This window comes from Sminthopsis crassicaudata, chromosome 1, assembly GCF_048593235.1.
Source record: "Sminthopsis crassicaudata isolate SCR6 chromosome 1, ASM4859323v1, whole genome shotgun sequence".
Classification (NCBI taxonomy): Eukaryota; Metazoa; Chordata; class Mammalia; order Dasyuromorphia; family Dasyuridae; genus Sminthopsis; species Sminthopsis crassicaudata.
Window position 1 is genome coordinate 376,300,332 of NC_133617.1, and position 20,162 is coordinate 376,320,493.

Consider the following 20,162-nt stretch of genomic DNA (forward strand, 5'->3'; position numbering starts at 1 on the left):
AAAAAATCAATACTGAATGTTATAAAATTATAAAGAACAAGCATGATTCAAAAGACACAAGAGAATGTACTCCCACCTTATCCTTTTGAGGAGGTAGAAGATTCACAAGTGTTATGCTTTGCACATATTTTTTCAGATTTTTTCAAGGTATTGATCTGATTTGCTGAATTTTTCTTCTATCTTCTTTTCTTTAAATAAATAATATTTGTTATACAAGATAAATCTATAGGAGGAGAAGAGAGAGATACTAGGGAAAACTATGGCAATATAAAAAATACATCAGTAAAATTATTTTAAAAGAAAATAATTTCAGTGAAGTATCAGCAAGTAAGATAAATTTATATAAATTAGCAACATATCTATGCAGGAAATTAAAAAAATAAATAATAAGTTATAGAATGGCATATTTTTTCAAAATAACTACACAATCCTTTTAAAAATTACTGGATATCTAATCAGTACCAATGGCTGAGGTGTTAGAATATAATCAGTAATGTCAATAATGATGATGCTATTTAAATTCACTTATTTATTTAGTTTTATAGCAAACAATAAATAATATATTTTGTTACGTTAAACAAAATAGCACAATTAATTTGAAAACATTTAGATACTATAAAAATAACAAAAGACAATGGGAATGGAAGTTCATATTTTCATTACTACATATCAGATTTTACATTATAACAAAGAAATAATAAAAAGGAAACAATTTTCTTTAAAAAAGTTAGTGAAGGAAATGAGAAAAAAGAATCTTCAGAAATAATTCAACTAAATAACTCAATGTTAGAAAAAAGCAGAAATGTAAATTATCTTGGGACATACTCCCCATTTGAGAAGAATTTCTGATAAAATTGGAAAGTAATCTGAAAGAAATTAGTTTATACTATGTGCCAAAATAAATTCAAAATGGACGTGACAGATAACAAAAGTTGCAACATATCAAAAGAAAAGAGACAAACCAAGTACTTTCATAGCTCTACTATAGGATGAATTCGTCTCTCTGTGTGTGTGTGTGTGTGTGTGTGTGTGTGTGTGTGTGTGTGTGTGTGTGTTATTTAATAGTGTTTTTTTCCAATTACATGTAAAGATAGTTTACAACATTCCCTTTTTGTAAGATTTTGAGTTCCAAAATTTTCCCTCTCTCTCCCATACCTTCCTCCTTTTATGGAGTGAATTCTTAAGCAAAAGAGACATAGATTCAGTCATAAAAGATAAGAGTCTGAAAAAAAAATTCTGATTCAATATTTTTTTTAATTCAAGTATAAAATCAATGCTATAAAGATGAGATGATTTGTTGAATGGTAATTAAATGTATAAAAAATCCTGATAAGCCTTTGTTATCTTAGGCATGTCAATTAAGAATTATGTAAAATGAAGTTATTTTCAAATAATAAATGGTCAAAAGATGACCAAAATGAACAATATAAATATTTTCTTAAAAGAAGAGTTGTAGAGTATAAAAACCATATATAATATTTTTCCAAATCCTTAATAATAAGGAAAATAAAAATCAAAACAAATTTGAATTTTTACCTCTCACCAAGTAAATTGGCAAAAATGATAAAAAAAATGGCAAAAAAGTGAATATTAGAAGATTAGTGGCAAGAAATATACAAATAAACACTGGTTGGAGCTGTGAGTTGGTTCAACCATTCTCGAAAGCTATTTGTGAATAGAATATTGATACTATACTTCTTAATGGTAAATTCTAAGGAGAGAAGAATGTATTTATATGTAATACATGCATATATACATACATACGCATACACACAAATACACATATGCATATACATACAAATATACAAATATCTCTACACACACATATATATGTAAATTTTTAAGGCTTTTGCATATTGCTAGATTCAGATATATTTATACACATGCACAAATTGGATACAATAGCATAGTGTATCATAGAATCACAGAACTAACCCCATCTTTCCCCCAAATCATTCATCCTTCAACCTTGGATAAGGTTTCCAAAGAGTTACAGTAAAAAAAAAAAAAATCAAAATCAGAAAAATGAAACTAAAATCTAAAAAGCCTAAAAAGTTAGACAGATATGGAGCAAAAGAAATAAGACTTGTAGAGGGAAGACATAAATTAGAATAGAAAGACATTATTGGTAGATACAGAAGGGGTGTATATACACCCTAATAAGTGAACTTCCATAAAAGATTAATCAAGGCTGGAGACATATACTCATCTGAATGAATTAGGCACTTTAGATAGATTGTAACCTCTATAGTACCCTGCCAATGGGGAAAACAGGAGAAGGATCTGTGTATCATGACTGGGAATAAAAGGCTTTGCTTTTGTGCTTCAAGGGTGTGCCTATTAGTTTGCAGAACTGCTCTTGCAAGAAGGTAACATACATTTTTCCTGAATTCATCAGTGAGTCAGTGGAGTTTTTGGTAAAACACTTGTTTCTTACACTTCTACTATATTCTTGAGAAGCAGTCCATACAACCTTCTCTTAAAGACCTCAATAGATAAAATTTTGCTTCATGAAGTAGCTCACTTTATTTTTATAGATCTAAATAGGAGGCCCTATTATTATTATTATTAACTAATGTCTGAATGTAAAAGATAAAATTTCTACTTAATAACCCTAGTTCTGTTCTCCAGAAGCAAACAATACAAAACAAAACAAAACAATTTACATATTCTACAGTGAATAAAATAGTATCTTATCCATGATAGATTAATAAGAGAGGGAGAGAGAAACATAGAAAGAGATGTAAAAGATGGAAGGAAGGAAGGAAGGAAGGAAGGAAGGAAGGAAGGAAGGAAGGAAGGAAGGAAGGAAGGAAGGAAGGAAGGAAGAAAAAGAAAAGAAGGAACTTCTTTTCTAACTTCTTTTTCTAGTTCTCTTATTTTGGATGTCCATTTCTAAATCAATTTATTCTTAGTCCAGGATTCTTTTCTTTTCCCTCCTTTCCTCACCCAAGTTTCGCCTCACATTATTCTTGTTCCATACAATCTAAGAATATGTTTTAATAATAATCTTTTACATTTATTAAACGCTTTCCAGTTTGTAAGTTTTTCTTCCCTTTCCAGAATTCTCATTCCTAAAAACAATCTTCTTTTAAAAAATTACTCCAACTAATTCTACTTCACTTTTATTCTAATCACAATAACTTGACATTTAACTCAATTTCTCTATGTGAGGGATGTAGAAAACCCTTACCCAAAATGACTACTCAGAGATCACTCAGTAGAAGGCAGAAAAGTTGTTTATTGAAAACCTCTGGAGGATGAGCCGTCTCATCAAGAGATAATAAAGAAAAAGCTCTTGGTAGGAGGGCTAAAGAAGTAGTAAAAATACATAGCTTTTATACAAAAGATTACATCACAAGTAAGAGAACATTGAGAAGGGGAGGGGAAGGTATCTAATTGGTTGTGGCTATTTGGAAAGATTGGAATGGAAGGTTTCTGTTACAAAGAATTACATCATAAGTTCATAAGTTGGGGAGCATTGAGAAATAGGTGCCCTATCCCCTTAATTGAATGTTAGACATGGATGCCAACAAACCTTCAAAATTTAGATTACTAAGATAATAGCATTCAGCTAATAGTCTAAATATTGATAACATTGAATAGTGATAAATGTCATTTCAGGTAAAGTAAATATATCTAAAGTTTTAGTAAATATTGTGTGGCTAACACACAACATACTCATGCAGGTCACAGAGACATAGAAATAATGAATAATAAAATACAGAAAAAAGAATTTAAACATTCCTGGAAGTTCTTCACCTTATCTCTCCATTCCCCACATCTACACATTTCAAATCGGTTTTCTATTGATTTCTAATCCCAGGAATTCATCCGGTCTTCCTTAGAGCAAATAATATCTTTCTACTGTTTTCTTCAAAGACACATCTCAACTTATTTTGAAACAATAGAGGTCAGTTCACCATGAAGTCTATTTTCAAGACCTCACATTCATCTTCATTGCCATCCTCTGGATCGCCCCCAAGAACTTTATAACTCATCTAAACTGAAATTTGAAAACTGACATTAGGTTTTATTAGGATCTTACATAAGCTGAGTAGGGAGAAAGAGTGCTTTTCTGTATCTGATGCACTACAATATTATTTTTATATTACAGGACATTCAGAATGATGCTTGTGATTCACTGTTGATTCTGCTGCCAGGATTCAGACCCAATACTTTATATATCAAATCTACACTTAAAAAGTTTTTTTGAATATTATTTAAATTGTGTTCCTTTCTCTAAGCAGGACTATCTTTGCTTTATATTTGCCTCCCTATCCATTTTTCTCACACTAAAACCTTAACTCTACAGATCTTGGTGCTATCCATGGCAAAAAGCTGAATGGAAGAACTTTGGAAAGCAAGAGGCCACTTAATAGATGAGATTATATTCTAGAACTGTTCCTCCAATGTAATTTGGAACATAATTTGGCAAGTATGTTTTAGTGTTAGCTGCATTTTTTCAATAATTTTTTTCAGGAAGCAGAAAAAGTAGCAACAGTCTTTGAACCTTAGAGAACCTGATCAGTTATTAATCTAATCAAAACTTTAGGAGGGACATAGATTGTGTTCAGCCTTCCCTTGACTAAGGAGTATGAGAGACAGAGACAAATAGAGGAGACAAGTGAAGTATCCCATTTGATAGATGGAAAAAGAGAGGATATTGTTCAATCCACCTGGATGCTTGTATTCCTTCTTCCTTTTCTCCCTTCCTCCCTAGTTCCCTCCCTCCTTTTCTTTTCTTCCTTCTTCCTTCCTCTTTCCTTTCCTTTCCTTCCTTCCTTCCTTCCTTCTTTCCTTTCTCCCTCCCTCCCTTCCTCCCTTCCTCCCTTCCTTTTTTACATCTCTTTCTATGTTTTTCTCTCTCTGTTAGTATTAGTCTATCATAGGTAAGATATTATTTTATTCACTGTAGAATATGCCAATATTAGTGCTCTGATCTTAAATAGCTTACAAGTCTGTAACAGAAATGCAGGATAAACATAAATAAATATAATTAGGTTGTAAAACTCCAGATTCCTGAAAAACTATATCAGTCTTTATTTCTCACATTTTCCAACTGTTTGGTAATCACTTTTATTGTGTAATCAATTTCAGAGGAATTTAGGCAAAGGACATTAACATTTCTGCTTGGGAAGATATAAGGTAAGCAAAAGGAAAGAAGTACTATAATACAGAAGAAAACATTACATTAGTAGATAGGCAATTTGGATTCAATTTCAGTTCTGTATTCCTGATCCAGTTCTTTAGCCATTTGAGTTTCAATGTTCTCTTTCACAGCAGAAGCAAAAGGAACAAGAACTTAGAACTTTGGACATTTGTTTAAGTAAAGTGGGGCCCAGACAGTCTAAATGATTTGGCTGAGGTCACACATATAACTCATGTCCGAGGGAAGATCAGAACCTAGGTTTCTTGATTCCCAATCATCTATTCATTCCACTTTTCATTTCTTTCTTCCTTTCTAAAAGTCCAATTATTCTCTGACTATCACTAGTAAGCTATATGAACTCAACAATTCATTTTATTTTGGGAGGCCCTTATTTCTTTCTCTATTAAAAAGGGACAGAAGAATTATATGTCCCTAAAATCCTTTCTAGCTATACAATTATCTGATTTGAAATAACTGCAGAGAAGAGAAGTAAATAGACAGGACATTTAACTAAGCCTAACATGGCAGCCTAGGTATATGGCATAATAAAAAATGATTTCACTGAAGACGAATGTCAAGAGTGATAGCAGAAAAGGCAAAAACACACGCTGTATTAACCAGATCCATTGAGAAAAGTGACTTCCCACGCTTTGCCCACAGAGGGCATCCCTGCTCATTGATATGTAGACCAAACGAATGCAGCTGCTGAAAGCCTCTTCTCCGTCCTCTTTTTTTTTTTCCTCTTTTTTTTCCCACCCTCCTCTCTCTCCCTTCCTCCCTCCCTTACATCCCCCTCCCTTCAGCCCTCCCCCCTTCCTGTGGAATCTTTGCCTGATCCAGTTCGTTTCCCTCCGTTCTCCACATTTTCCTTTCCAGCTTTCCACTTCTCTGGATCAATGGATGGTACAGCTCCAACTCCCAGCTCACATACTGCTGGCGGACAGCTCCAGTAACAAGTGAGAGCTTGCCTTACAACACTTTCTACCCCCGCCTCTTCTCCGCACGCCCCCCTCCCCTCTTCCAAGAGAAGAAAATCATCATCACCATCTCTTTGGTAGATTTTTGTTTTTCAACTTTACACAGCCGAAGACATGGGACCAGGCTCAACCTTTTAATTCACATCTCAGCCAAAGGATTGTTGATTTTTTTTTTGGAGGGGTGTTTTTTTATTTTTATTTTTTTACTTCTTCTCTTCAGGATATGCCTGTTTATTGATGATCCGCAAGCATCGGAGAAAGCTTCCTCCTCCCTTCTTCCCCCCTCCTTTCCCCTGAGTTAGTTCTCTGGGGCTTGGGGGCTCCTGGACTGGATGGAACTTTTTTCTTCCCCTTTTTGATAATCTTGTCTGTGCACGAGAAAGGGGACTCAGGAGCAAGAGGAGCAGGAGGTGGTGGTGGAAGAGGAGGAGGCAGAAGGGGCTCAGTGCGTGTGTATGCATGAGTGTATGCGTGTGTGAGTGTATGTGTGTGAGTGTTGCTGGTGCCCGGGACCAAAATCTCCGTAGGTGTTGGCTGAAATATGGAGAATAGTCTTGGATGTGTTTGGGTACCAAAGCTGGCTTTTGTACTCTTCGGGGCTTCCCTGCTCAGCTTGCATCTTCAAGTCACCGGTAAGTGGCTCTTCTCTTTCTCTTTCGCCGCGCTCTCTCTCTCCCGCCCCCCCCCCCCCCCGCCCCAGCCTCCTCTCTTTTTTAACCTTTTCACTTCATTAAAGAGAGAACTGGTTAAGGGGGGGTGGGGTAGGGTGAGGGAGTGGGATGGGCTTTTGGGGGGAAGAAATTTATTGAAATATTACGAAATATTTCTCTCTCTTGGCGTTTCCCCTACCTTCACCTTAGTCCGGTGTGATTATAAAGACCGCACACTTTTTCTCTCTGGGTTAAGGGTGGGTGGGGTGGCATGGGACTGGGGCGCCGCTTTGCATATGCATAAATGTGTATTATATATATGTATGTATTTATTTCTCTGTGTGTATATGCATTTCTTATTTATTTATTTTTAAGTACTTGTGTAGACCTGCAAAGCTAGCAGGCTGTTGAGGGGAGATGATAGAGGTTGGGGGAGGCAGGAAGGGGCATGTGTGTATATGCTTGGGGGGGGAAGTGGTTAAAGGGTTGCCTTCTTACAAGGCTGTAACTGGAATGAAGAAAATTAGAACGAGGGGAGGAGAAAGGGAGCACAGGGCATTGATTTAAGAAATGTGGGTAATGTGAGGCAGAACGAGAAACAGAGACAGCGAGACAAAGAGATAGAGACCGAGACAGAGAGACAGAAGCAGAGACAACAGAGAGAGAAGGACCTAGACGTCTTGGCTTCTGATTATCTTCTTGGTGTTTGCCACCTTGGATTTGAAGACTGAGATTTGAGAGGGGAAAAAAGGATGACCGCGCTTTTTTGCATTTGAATTTGGGGGATGAGGTCGATTTGGGGCTTGGGTACTGCTTTCCGAGAGCATCGGGGGCAGGTGGAGCGGATGGCTAGGAGAAGAAAAAGCAGAGGGCAGAAGCTGCTTCGCAAGCCAACAACCCCTAACCCTCCGGAGCGTCAGTCTCCCAACTCGGATTGATTGATATTCGGCGGAGCTGACTGGCTCGCTCTCCGCTCTGCACTTGGCAGGCACAGTTTCTAATTAAAAATGGCAAAGCTGGTTGTGTATTGAATTGGGCCAGAGAAAGAGAAAGAGGGAATTGATACTCAGAGGCCCCCGGGCGGTAGCAGCAGGCTGAGCGGAGCTAGGGGATTCGTCGGTCAAACGCATCAAAAGCATTGTAATGAATGATTACCATCCACTATTGGCTTCGCCGGAGCCTCCCCACAAGTGTGTGGGCGCCCTGGAGAAAGAGCGGAGGAAACCGGGGAGCTGCGCAGGGGAAAAGAGAGGGATGGGAAGAGCGGAAAGGAAGGGAAGCAAATCCCCTCGGGAAACCACCTTTTCTTGGGTCCAAATGAAAACACACAGCCCAGCGGGCAAGGGAAGGAGAAGGGGGAAAGTGTGGTGCTGGGAAGCCCCCTCTCATCCCGAAAATTAATAATAAATTAGGATGGAAGTCACAGCTCAGCCAGCATGCCTCCGGGCGCCGTATCTGTGCTTTCTTTGCGCAGCAAAGTGCGGCACACGCCTGCAAAGGACTGGGAGTGGAGAAAGCACCTCTTGGTGTGGGAGATTTTCAGACTGTCAGCTCTTGGCGAGACTTGAGGTCCTGAAGCTACCAGGACTGCCCTGGCACCTGCACTACTGTTGTTGGCTTCTAGGCGCGTCCACATGAACCGGAGCGTTCTTTCTGCGCGTGTCTGTGTGTCTGTGCATGTGTGTGTGTACGTGTGCGCGCTCGCGCGCTCGCGTGTGGGTCGGGGGTCTGTGCCCATGGGTGCGTTTGGGTCGAGACCTGTCCCTGTGTGTGTGCGCGCGCCTATCCAGATTTGTGAGTGCGTTTGTGTGCCTGTGGGGATGCTTCTGTATGTGTGTGTGTGTTTGTGTGTGTGTGCTTATTTTCTTTCTAGTTCTAGGGGTCCTCACCCCGTTACTTCCAGGCCCTTCTGGGTGTAGTATTGTCCTCTGCAAGTACTCTCCCAGAAGGTGGGCCCTGGACCATCAGACACCGGTAATGAATACGTGTCTCTTTAATTTCCATCTCAACACACCAGAGACTCGGTCTGATCCTTTTAAAAACATGGATCGGGGAAAGGGAAGTTTTGGGGGGCGATCTGTCTTTCAGTGTAAATCCCCTATATCTTAAGAGCTTACTTGAAGGTGGGTAGAGAAGTAAGAGAGAACATGGAAGGAAAGGCACTGAAATATCAAGGATATTGCTGTATTGGAGGTACTGCAATGTTACTTTGATTATTTTGTTTTGAAAACAAGCAAAACAAGTGCTTTCTGTTTGTGGGGAGTAAACCAAGAAATGGGAGCTAGGACTGTCAGGATGCTGTTCTTTGACAGATTTCAGTACAAGTTAGATATAAAATCCTGAAAGGGACATTAGAGGTCATCTGGTTCATGGCCTTCATTTTACAAATGAAGAAACTGTGGTCCAAGTTGGAAAAGTAATGAGTCTGTCCTCACGCAGTGATCCTCCCACCCTTAACCTTTAGACCGAATCATCCTATCACCTTTTCATTCAAAATTCAAAAGACTTTATTGTACCTAAAAAGTCAAAACATAGAAGGCATCCCTGACTTTATAAATGTGCAAGTTTGTGCATCTAAATAGTTAAAATTCTAAGCATCTCTAAATATCCTTGTCATATTTGTAAATGGATTGTCTCTCTGCGCAGGTAAAGAAGACCCTGCTCTTTTAGATAATACTACTCCAGCGACTCTCGCTTCTGTTCATTAATCTGAATTTCCTGTCCTCTTCTTAGTAGCTATTTTCTCCCTTCAGAAACCTAGCAGGGAACTGATAATGAAGAAAGCATAATTCATTGTATGAAAAGACCAGTAGGAGGTGCCCTTAATAAGGCCAAGGAGCTGGTTTGTTATTTGGCAAAATTCCCATTCAGCAGGGCATTTTAAAGACTTTGTTGATTGGTAACAAAGGATTATGGAGGCCAACACAATGGGGCTGTGTCCTTTCACACTTGCTGACTAAAGCCCAAAGCTGCTTTGGAGATGTAAGAAATTGTTAACACACACACACACACACACACACACACACACACACACACACACAAACTATATAACAAAGACCATCGTTGTACAGTGTCAGTGTTGGGTGCTGAAAATGATACTTGTGGATGAGAATGAAGTCCTTTTAGTCTGCTTTAACCATTGTTTGTGAAATGTCAACTCTTTATAGTTGAGGAACTAAAAAAGCAATGCAGTAAATTCAATGGAAAATGCACAGCATCTACTGCTAAATGAAAAAGAGAGTTAGGGAAACTACTAGGTCCACATTAACAAAATCTTTATAAAAGTCAGAATCGAATTTCGTAAGACTTTCTGAGACTACATATACAAAACCTAGCCATTCTTTGAATTTCTCTCTCTCTCTCTCTCTCTCTCTCTCTCTCTCTCTCTCTCTCTCTCTCTCTCTCTCTCTCTCTCTCTCTCTCTCTCTCTGTCTTTTTGTCTCTGTCTCTCACTGTCTGTCTCCTCTCTCTGTTTCTCTATCTCTCTATCTCTGTCGCTCTGTCTCTCTCTGTCTCTCTCTTTCTCTCTCCTTTTTTCTTAGGAAGGAGAGAGATTCAATCTAGACACAAGTAGGTATGATGTTAAGTAGACTATGTCAGAACCTCCTGGTGTCTGGGCAACTTGGCATTCAGTTCCTCTCTGAGTGGTGCAGTATAAATCACTAGTGACCTGTCACAGCATCCATTTCACACACAGCAGCAGTTGCCCTCTGAGTTATGAAGCATGTGAAACGGCCACCACATGTGCTATATGTGAATATATTAGGCTTAGTGCATTTGGTTTAATGCTCTTAAAAGCTGGGCTGGACAGAGCTGCTGATAGGCATTTTTCTGTGGAGAGATTTATAACTTCTCAGTGTGTTAGGATTTACATTTATTCTCTGGCAAATTAACCTCTCAGCAAACTTCCTTATTGTTTTCTTCGGAGAGTAAGAGCTTTAATCCCATTTTAATTCCAAAATGAAGTCCTACTATAAGTTCCCCAGTGAGAAACAGCACCAACAGTCGAGAGAACTGTCGAATTCAGTGCAAAGCTATTAGAAGTGAGTACCCAGTTATGTTATTTCTACTTGATACAGAGTGGTAGATTTTCCTGGAAAATTTTTGCAGACAAATTATCTTCAAAATACATATTGTTTTATTTTACATAAGGTAGAATGTTAGGGAATGGGGCAGAACAGAGATTTCATTAATGATCTCACTTCATTAGAATTTTGGGATCTAGTTTTTGCTATTTAGGATCATAAGATTAAAGTTAGAAAGAAGCTCTCATTTTTCATATGAAGAAACCAATGTCTATGTAGCTAAAGTTACTTGCCTAAATTCACACGGGTTGTTAAACATCAGATTAAGGAATGATGCAAGGTCTAATAAGGCAAGGTCTTCTGAGTGTAGAAACAGTATTGCTTCTTTAGTACCACATGATCTACTTAATGGTGTTCCCTGGGATAATTCATTTCCCTGTCTCTCTGTTTCCTCATATCTAAGGTGGGAGAATTTGACTAGATGTTCTACTGTCTTTCAAGGAATACACTCTATGTGTCCATGATCTAAATAACATCTACCTCAGGATCAGTTCATAAAACTTTCATAGTAGTGAAATAATATCACAGTGGTGGTAGTATTATTACTACCTAGTGACTTATACCCTCAGGACACCAGACGATGGTAAAATTCAATGGATTATGTCAGTTCTATAGTTCTGAAACCTTCCTTCTCTAGGTATTCTTTTTTAAATACCACATTTTGGAAATCAGATAGTGTAGTTGCCTTTTAGAATTTGTCAGATTAATTCTTGGAAATGGAATTTGTAACTCATCCTTTTTGTAAGGGAGATCAGTTCATTAGAAGAAAAAGTCATTTGCCTACTTCTACATAGGAAAAAATATTAACAAAGAAGAGAGAGTGTGAGCATTGTCCTTCTCTGCTCAAATAGTAAATTAAGGTCAAATCATGAGAAGCCTAATCAAAAAGTCACAACTCTTGGAAATAAATTCATATGAATTTGTTTGACTTTAGCTATCCCAAAGTTTAGCAATAATGCATGTTTGACTCTAGAACATATTCTTCTGTGTGTGTGTGTATGTGTGTGTGTGTAAATATGTGTCTCTCTGTGTGTATTTATGTGTGTATTTTATGTTACTACTGATTCATATGATAAATTTTTAATTGATTAAACCAACTCATAAAATAATCTTTTAGATGAACTATATATGTAAATTTCTGGAAATCTTAGCTGTGCCTGGGTAAAAAGAATAATAGCATAAGCCTACTGAGGATTCAGTGATTAATTAACTAAAGATAAAAAGTCACTTGGTTCTGCAAAAATACTGTAATCCCTGAAGTAGAGTGGTAAATACCATGCACATTTCCAATTCATAAAATGTACACAGGGAACTTCATTTTTTTTTCTCCAATCTTTCTCTCTGCATTCTGATACTCTACAGAAAGACTTGGGACTTTTGCTAGTTTTCACAACAGTTGTACCTTAAGGAATTGTAGCTTCAAATCTCACTTAAAACCATGATTGAGAAACACTGAATTAAATGTAAACACAACAGTGGTTAAATATTCTTTAGTCTGATTGTTTGTATCTCATCCATCCTTTTTGAGTCAATGTTTCCATCTCTTAGGTATAAGAGGCTCTTTGGTTTCCTTGAAGTAATATGGTATAACAGGTAAGACTGTCAATGTGAAAAATAATGATGTATTATATCACTATCACTTGATCCATGACTTGATACTTTGGAATAGCAAAAGTTTCGTTGACCTAAATTGTTCAATAAAGTTTTACAAATATTGTTTTTGCCTAACTGAAAACATCAAAACAGAATTTAATTGTAAAAGTTTCCTGCAAATGAATAGAATGAATGTATATATCATGCTTACCATTCTATTATTAGCAGTAAAAACATTTCTGGTATCAACCTTATTCAGTATTATTTAGGTTCCAAAGTTTGTAAGGATTTGAAAGAGAATACAGTGATCACTAGGAGCTGATATGGAATTACCAGTAACATGTAAAACAAACCTTAATTTTCTAACCTTCATAGAAGAGATTTTATTATGTTAATAAGTAAAAAAATATCTTTTAAATAATTTTCTGGGGTTCATATTCCTTTGAGAAGTCATTCGGTACAAGGTAGAAAGTTTTTGGTCAGAAGCATGAAACATGAGTATTTCTTTTTAATTTATCATGGGACAATGAGTGAAAAGGTACATCAGATTGTGGATAAGCAAAAAGAAAAAGATGAATATAATTTGCATTATAAGCAAAATACCCAGCAAAGACATGATGCATCCTTCAGGAAAATTGTATATTACTGAGTCAGTCTGATTCTTACTGAAATTTCTGTCCTGGGTTCATATTGCACTTTTTTCAGGGACTGTAATTAGCCACAGTGGATTAATAGCTATTCCCCGAATTCAATATTACATAGTTTATATATCGCTTCCTTGTTTCAGCTTTTCAAAACTCTTATCATCCCCTATGCTTTTATCCATTGACTTATTTAATTGAATCTGTCTTGTTTTTCATATTACCTTCCAGTTTTTAATGCATTTTTACTCTTTAAATCATCTCATATTTGCTTACCTACATTCAAGTTATTGACCTACACCTAGTAGTATATAATTTTCTTTAGGGGAGGTGATGTATTATGTTTGTCTCCCAGTAAATAGACCTGTTGAAGTAGATGCAGAATAAATTTATACACAATTCAATTGAGCTGGCATATTAATGTAGGAAAAAAAGCAAATTTTTGTGCCTCTATATAAGTATAGAACTCCATGAAATAAATGTACACTTTTAGTAATACTATATTGTTAGTAATTTTTCCAAGAATTTGTGGATTGTATCTTCAATTAAATTGGAAGGTCTTTATGTGAAAGAATTTTGCCTCATGAAGAGTAGTTTGATAATGCAAAGAGGACAATCAATTTAGAGAAAGTCATAGAAACTGGGTTCAAGACTCTCTTTTTTTGATGTATTAGCTGTGTAATGTCTGGTAAGTCATTTGACACCTCTTTCTGCATCCTTATCAATATGATCCTTAATATCTTATTGAGTGGAGCCTTCCCCATAAGGTTTTGTTAGTTCTTTTATTTGTAATAAGAGAATCTGGCCCCTGATCCATTGACCTACAAAGGAGATGTAACTGTTATCTGGAAATTTTCAGTAACTTAATTTCCAGGACATATGAATGTAATACCCAGGCTTTGTAATAGTTCTCTCTATGAAAGTCTCTCTGTCTATCTTTCTCTGTCTCTCTGTCTTTGTCTCCATCTGTCTGTCTGTTTCTCTCTGTGTCTCTCTGTCTCTGTGTCTCTCTCTGTCACTGACTCTGTCTCTGTCTTTCTCTGTCTCTCTCTCTCTGTCTTTGTCTCATTGTCTTTCTCTATTGCCTTTCTCTGTCCCTTTCTGTTCCTTTTGTGTTCAGGTTCCTCTACAATAAAATGAGGTTGTATGAGAAGACACTATCTAGGTTTTTTTTTTTAATAGAGTTTAACATTTATGATTATCTTTAGATTGCTCATCCTTCTTTCTTTCCTTCCCTCCTTCCTTCCCTCCTTCTTTCCTTCCTTCCTTCTCTCTTTCCCTCCTTCCTTCCTTCCTTCCTTCCTTCCTTCCCCCTTCCTTCCTTCCTTCCTTCTCTCTCTCTATACTGGATACCTTGCACTTTGTTTTAGGGATCTGCTCTGACTTTGGACTTCTGTCACACCCACAATATACAGAAATTTCACTTGGTCATGCTAAGGAAAGTTTTCTGGACAAGGAAGAGAATCTCTAAGGTATAAACCTTACATGCTATAGCATTATAACTTTAACTGACTAGTTAGAGATATGAGTCAGCCTGAAACATGGAAGCAAACCCCCTGCTATTGGAGTCCTTGATCCATTATCCCTTCAATATTTTTCCCTCTTCTTAGTAGGATCTCAGGAGAATATAAATTAGAAAAGAAATCTTCAAAGAGTTCTCTTTCAAGTTTGATGTCTACAAAGGGTTGTTCCCCACAGGATATTTTCCCGTCATTTTCTCAGTATGGCTTTAGATATCTCCAGGGACAGCCTGCCCACGATTTCCCTTGGGAAACTTTTCAACAGTGTATCAGTTTCACTGTCAGGAGTTTCTTTAAAATTCATGTAAAATTGTCATTTTTTCCCCTTAAACACTCACCCCATTTTCCCCATCTTCTAGCAGCAGGTTCTGCTTTGCATGCTCAGTAAGCCTCTGCCTCCTTTGTGTTTAAGATCTTTCAATATTTCTGGCCATCAATCATTTTGAGCCTCCTTTAGTTTTCACTGAGGAGGCTACACATATTTAGCCTTTTTAATCTTTCATCACATAGCCTTTCAGAGATTTAGTCATTTTCATTTCTCTTCTGATCTCTTTTTACTTGGTTTGGATTTTTCTATTAATAAGAGTGTCTCAATCATAATATCCCATGCTAAGTGAATTAGGGTACCATTGGATTTTCCACTAACCTTTCCTATGAAGTTGTATTAACTATTCACTTGCACATCATGGCATCACTTCCATGATGTCATGGTCCCCTTAGAGAATGAAGGACACACAAGAATATATAGAGAAAAGAAGAATCTAGAGACATAGACATTATTTACTCTTGGTTATGTTAGTGATGATCTTAGGGAACTCACTTCATTTTTCTGGTTTTCACCTTCCCATCTATCAACGGGAAATAACAGAACAGCTTTAAGACATTTGTGGGATTATTGTGATGATCAAGAATTAATGCACATGAAAATGCTGAAACTATAAAGTGCTAACTGGCTGCACTATTGTAGTGATACTGGCCAATTGGACCATTGCATCACTCTTTACTTCTCTTTTCCTCTCTCCTTTAAGGATATTATTTCTTTTGGCATAGCACCAATCAAATAACACCTCCTTCTACAGGAAGCCTTTCCCAACCTTTCTTATTTCAAGTGTATTCTATTGTTTGCTATTTATTCTGTATATTTTAGAAGTCACCATCAGTTCTATGATCCTTATATGAAAATGAATATTAACTATCTGTGTTTAGCAAATTTGAAGAAACTTCAGTCTTGAAATATTGGCCATGTTTCCATTATAATATTCACTGGTTGGTTAAGTATGGATGAAAAATGAAATTGGAAGTCTGATATTCTCTTCCCTACAGAAATGGGTCAAACTTCTTCCCTCAGCAACTTTATGCATTTCTCATTCCAATTTCATATTCTCGAATACCATGTTGCCATCAAGTGCCTTGGCATATGAGAGAAATAGCAGACCTGAACTCACAGCAGGAATTTATGCTAGTGATAAGAAAGATAAGCATATACTTTCATGGATATTTTAAAAGGCAGTCAGTCTAACATATTGCCTACCATCTGTAAGAATTTTATTCATGCTCATGTGTATGCACACGTAGAATGGTATGGTGGAAACAAGGGTATAGTAGATACATTCATGCAGTAGATAGAATGCTGGTCTTGGAAGCAGAAAGATGTGGATTTAAATCTGGTAGGTATTAGCTGTGTGGATCATAGTAAGTCACTTGCCCTCTGTTTGCTTCAGTTTTCTCATCTGTAAAATGGTGATAATTATGTACCTACTTCCCTGAGTTTTTATGAGAATAAAATAAGTCTATCTTGTAAAATACTCTTTAAATACTAGTATCTATTACTACTACTTTTATTTCCATGTTTACTACTATTTATATTGCTGCTGCTGCTACTCCTCTTCCTCTTCCTCCTCTTCCTCTTCCCTTTCCTCCTCTTCTTCCTCCAGGAACCTCAGTTAAAATAAAGCTCCATCATGAACTAACCTAAGTGGGCTATTTGATCCATTTGTCTCAGTTTGTCCTACTCAGTTATTGTAAAGATTTAAGAGATAAAAGCAATAAAAGCATTTTGAAATTTTTCTAGAGCTTTACAAATAGCAGTCATTATTATTAAGCTCACACAATAAGCTATACAATTAGATACCATTAAGCATTGATAAGTGACTCCAGCTAAACTGAAGAACTAGGAAAAAGATCTGAATTCTTGGATTCTTGAGATTTTGTCGATTCTTCCTAGGGACAAAAAGGGAGGAATTGAGCCCGATATTATAATGCAGTCTACAAGCTCACTATTATAGCCATCTAACAGTTCATTTCCAACATTACTCACTGTAGTTTTCAACATGTTTTCCTGTTAGGATAATTTTGTTCATAATTTCTTTACAGGGGTATGACTTACAATTCTGTATGGCCTCAAGGTCCTATCTTAGAATCTTGAACATAGGAGATACTGTGAATATTTTTAATGTATTATTTATTTATTTAAACATTTATTTTCTTTTTACATTTTGAGTTCCAGATTTTCTCCTTCCCTTCCATTCCTTCCTCACCTACTGAAAAAGCAAAGAAAGTGATATCAATTATTTATACATGTGAAATTACATAAAACATATTTCTATTAGCCATATCACAACCTCCTCAAAATAGAGAAAATATATGTGCATATAGATATATAATATAGATGTGAATGGATACATATGTTTAAAATAGTTTTGATAATTTCAATATTGCAGGAATTCTTGATTTTATTTGGTACCTGTTCTGTGGCTCAGGTTTATTTCTTCATGACTCAGCAAACAAGCTTTGTGATTTTCCATATCTGTAAAGAAAAAAAAATCTGTCATCTATCTTGGCTAAGCTTTTATTAACTATTCTATGCTAACATAAGTAGTTCCTTCGTAGATGGCACACATATTCCATCATCATGTTTGTTGTAACCCAGGATTTTTAAACTTGTTAGAATTCACATGAACTCATACATGGTCATGTTAACTTTGGAAGACACAGAACCATCCTTATATTATTATGAATTATTGGGATTAATAAAGGCAAAACTGGAGGTACTGCTGCTGTTATTTTTAATTTAAATTTAATTTTATTTATTTTGCTTCTATTGGGGTTGAATTTCTCTATTTCTTCTGTCTTGGGAATAAGTAGGCTGCTCACTGGTCTGGTTCTCCCCTGATCAACATAGGACTTGTTTTGTTTTTGACTTGGATTGTTTACATCTTCTTAGGCAACATGGTCCCCTGCAAATCCTTTTCCCCCAAACACACACACACACACACACACACACACACACACACACACACACACACACACACTACATATACCACCCCTACCATTATCACCTATAGTTCGTGGGGTTGACCAAATAGTGCAGATCCTGAACTGGTCTACCTTACTGCAGCTCAGAACTCCTGGGCTCTGTCACCCTCAGCGTCCCCAGTAGCATCAATTAAAGAATGTGCACCGCATGTTTGGTTCTTCTTTATATTTTAAAAATAATCCACAAGTCTAATTTTATCACTGAGGGAGTCCAAATAAGGAAACTCCTTCTGTCAATGCAGGTTTAATAACTCACCTATAGAACTATTTTACAACTTGCCCATGGCCCCACAGTGTGTCAGAGGCAAAACTTGAAGACAAATCTTTATGGTTTCTAGGCTATCTTGTAATCCATTGCCATCACCTTGGTCTTCCTACTTATTCTTATTTCTCATATTATCACCATTATTATAATCTCAGTTTTTTTTTCATCTAAGTTTGATGAAGTACAAGTAGAAATGAATTGTCCAGGAAAAATAATTTTCTGCTGTTGTTTTCTGCTTGACACTATTCTTGTTAGTTGTTATTGTTTTATTTTAATATCTAATATAGTGTTTTGCATACAGTGGATAACAGATACTGTAAAGTAGTTAACTGAATGAATGCTTAAAATAATTATTTTACATAATTTGAGAGAAAGAGAGAAAGAGAATAATATGGGGAGAAAGAGGGAGACAGAGACAGTCACACGGGGTGGGGTGGGGTGGGAGATAGAGCATTATGCTCTAAGTTCTATACTGAACTACTTGTAGTATGGAGGTTAGTAATATGCTGAGTTGCTATGTTTGGGGCAATGTTTAGGTAAAACAATTCTTTGAGTTCTCAGGCTCTTGGATGCCCTTCTCCGAGGCTGTGATACATTTCATTTTGTCTAGGAATGAACACATTTCAACGCACTCAATTGCTGTTCCATTTGCTTTTTTGCTTTTTTCTTTCTTCTCACCAATGTAAGACAGGAAAGGGCATTTTAAAAGGGTCTGCAGGGTCTCTCCATATTCTTTCACTTTTCCCACTTCCCTCCTTTTAATCTCTCAGATACTAGGGAAAAGGAAATCACTTGAAAAGGGCCCTGGGGTGATGAATCCTCCTCCCTCTTTCTCTCTTTCTCTTTTCTCTCTTTTTCTCCCTTCTCTGTCTCTCAAGCTCTAACACCAAAGATACACATAGACTCTCATGTTAGAAAAGAGGCCTCATTGCAATAACCTTATGCTGACCTATATTCTGTGATGCTGGCAGGTCCTTGGGTCTCAGACAGACTGAGTCCCTATTTATGTGTATTTCTAAGTCAAGGGAGGAGAGAAGAGGGTAAACTGTGGTGTGGTGAGATGCAGGCAAAGAGATGCAGGGGAGACCTCAAAAAGCTTCTTTCTGAATAATAAGTGGAAAGGGGAGGGTGGTTGGAAGCTTTACATCTTTGTGCCTTAAATCTGCCTTTAGGGATGAACCTGGGGCTTGGCTGCAGGAACTGGGTCATTCTGAATGAAAGTAGCCAGCAATTCTCTTATCATCCTGGTGGGGGGAGTTTATACCTACTTCATGAACTAACTGCAGACTGTCTTCCAATGTCCTTAAAGAAACTAAGCAGGCTCTCCAGCAGCGTTGTGTAATTCTGCTTTATTTTTTCTTTAAGCAAAACTATTTTTAGAACATAGAAACGGCCTTTCAGAGGCCACACACATTTTATAAGCAATATATTAGAAAAGGACTTTGTTTTTCTTGCCTTAAGGTAGGAATTTAAACCTAAATCCAGATCCTTTGTCATGAATAGCCTGCTTACCAAGGTGTCCTAGTGACATCTCACAGGATCACAAGATCAAAAATTTGGGGACCGAAAGGCACCTTAAATGTCATTAAGTCTAATTCTTCCACTCTAATGATGAAGAAACTGAGTCACACAATTTTGACTTTTAAGATTAAGACTTGCTGGTCATTGCTCAGCTATTACACATTTGAAAACTGAACTCATCATTTTGCTGTATAAATTTTTCCATTCTCTTGAATTCCCTGTTTTTTTCTTTATGGAACCACCAAGAATCTTTTTTGATAACTCAAACCTTGGAGTTATCCTTGAATTTTCCTTTTCCCCTAATTCTTCACTTCTAATGGAAGCTCTAAGGATGTGGTATTAACAAGAAAAGACCATTGAACCATGCTTTCAAAGACCTTGGAGGTCATCCAGTCAAACCTCATTTTACAGATAAGAAAGCAGAGGTTAACCAGCCTGACCAA

At 36.9% G+C, this 20,162-nt stretch overlaps 1 protein-coding gene across 3 annotated transcripts in view; it reads left to right on the forward strand.

Moving 5' to 3' along the window:
• Positions 1 to 5,929: 5,929 nt before the first annotated feature.
• Positions 5,930 to 20,162, forward strand: part of DCC (DCC netrin 1 receptor) — a 1,370,610-nt gene continuing 1,356,377 nt past the window's right edge. For 2 of the 3 annotated variants that reach the window (XM_074279385.1, XM_074279386.1), the window contains exon 1: positions 5,931 to 6,761. In XM_074279385.1, the coding sequence (XP_074135486.1) occupies positions 6,671 to 6,761 (91 nt within the window). In that variant the 5' untranslated portion in view covers positions 5,931 to 6,670. Of the gene's footprint in view, positions 6,762 to 20,162 lie in introns of all 3 variants that reach the window. The other variant, XM_074279384.1, reaches the window with a different exon arrangement.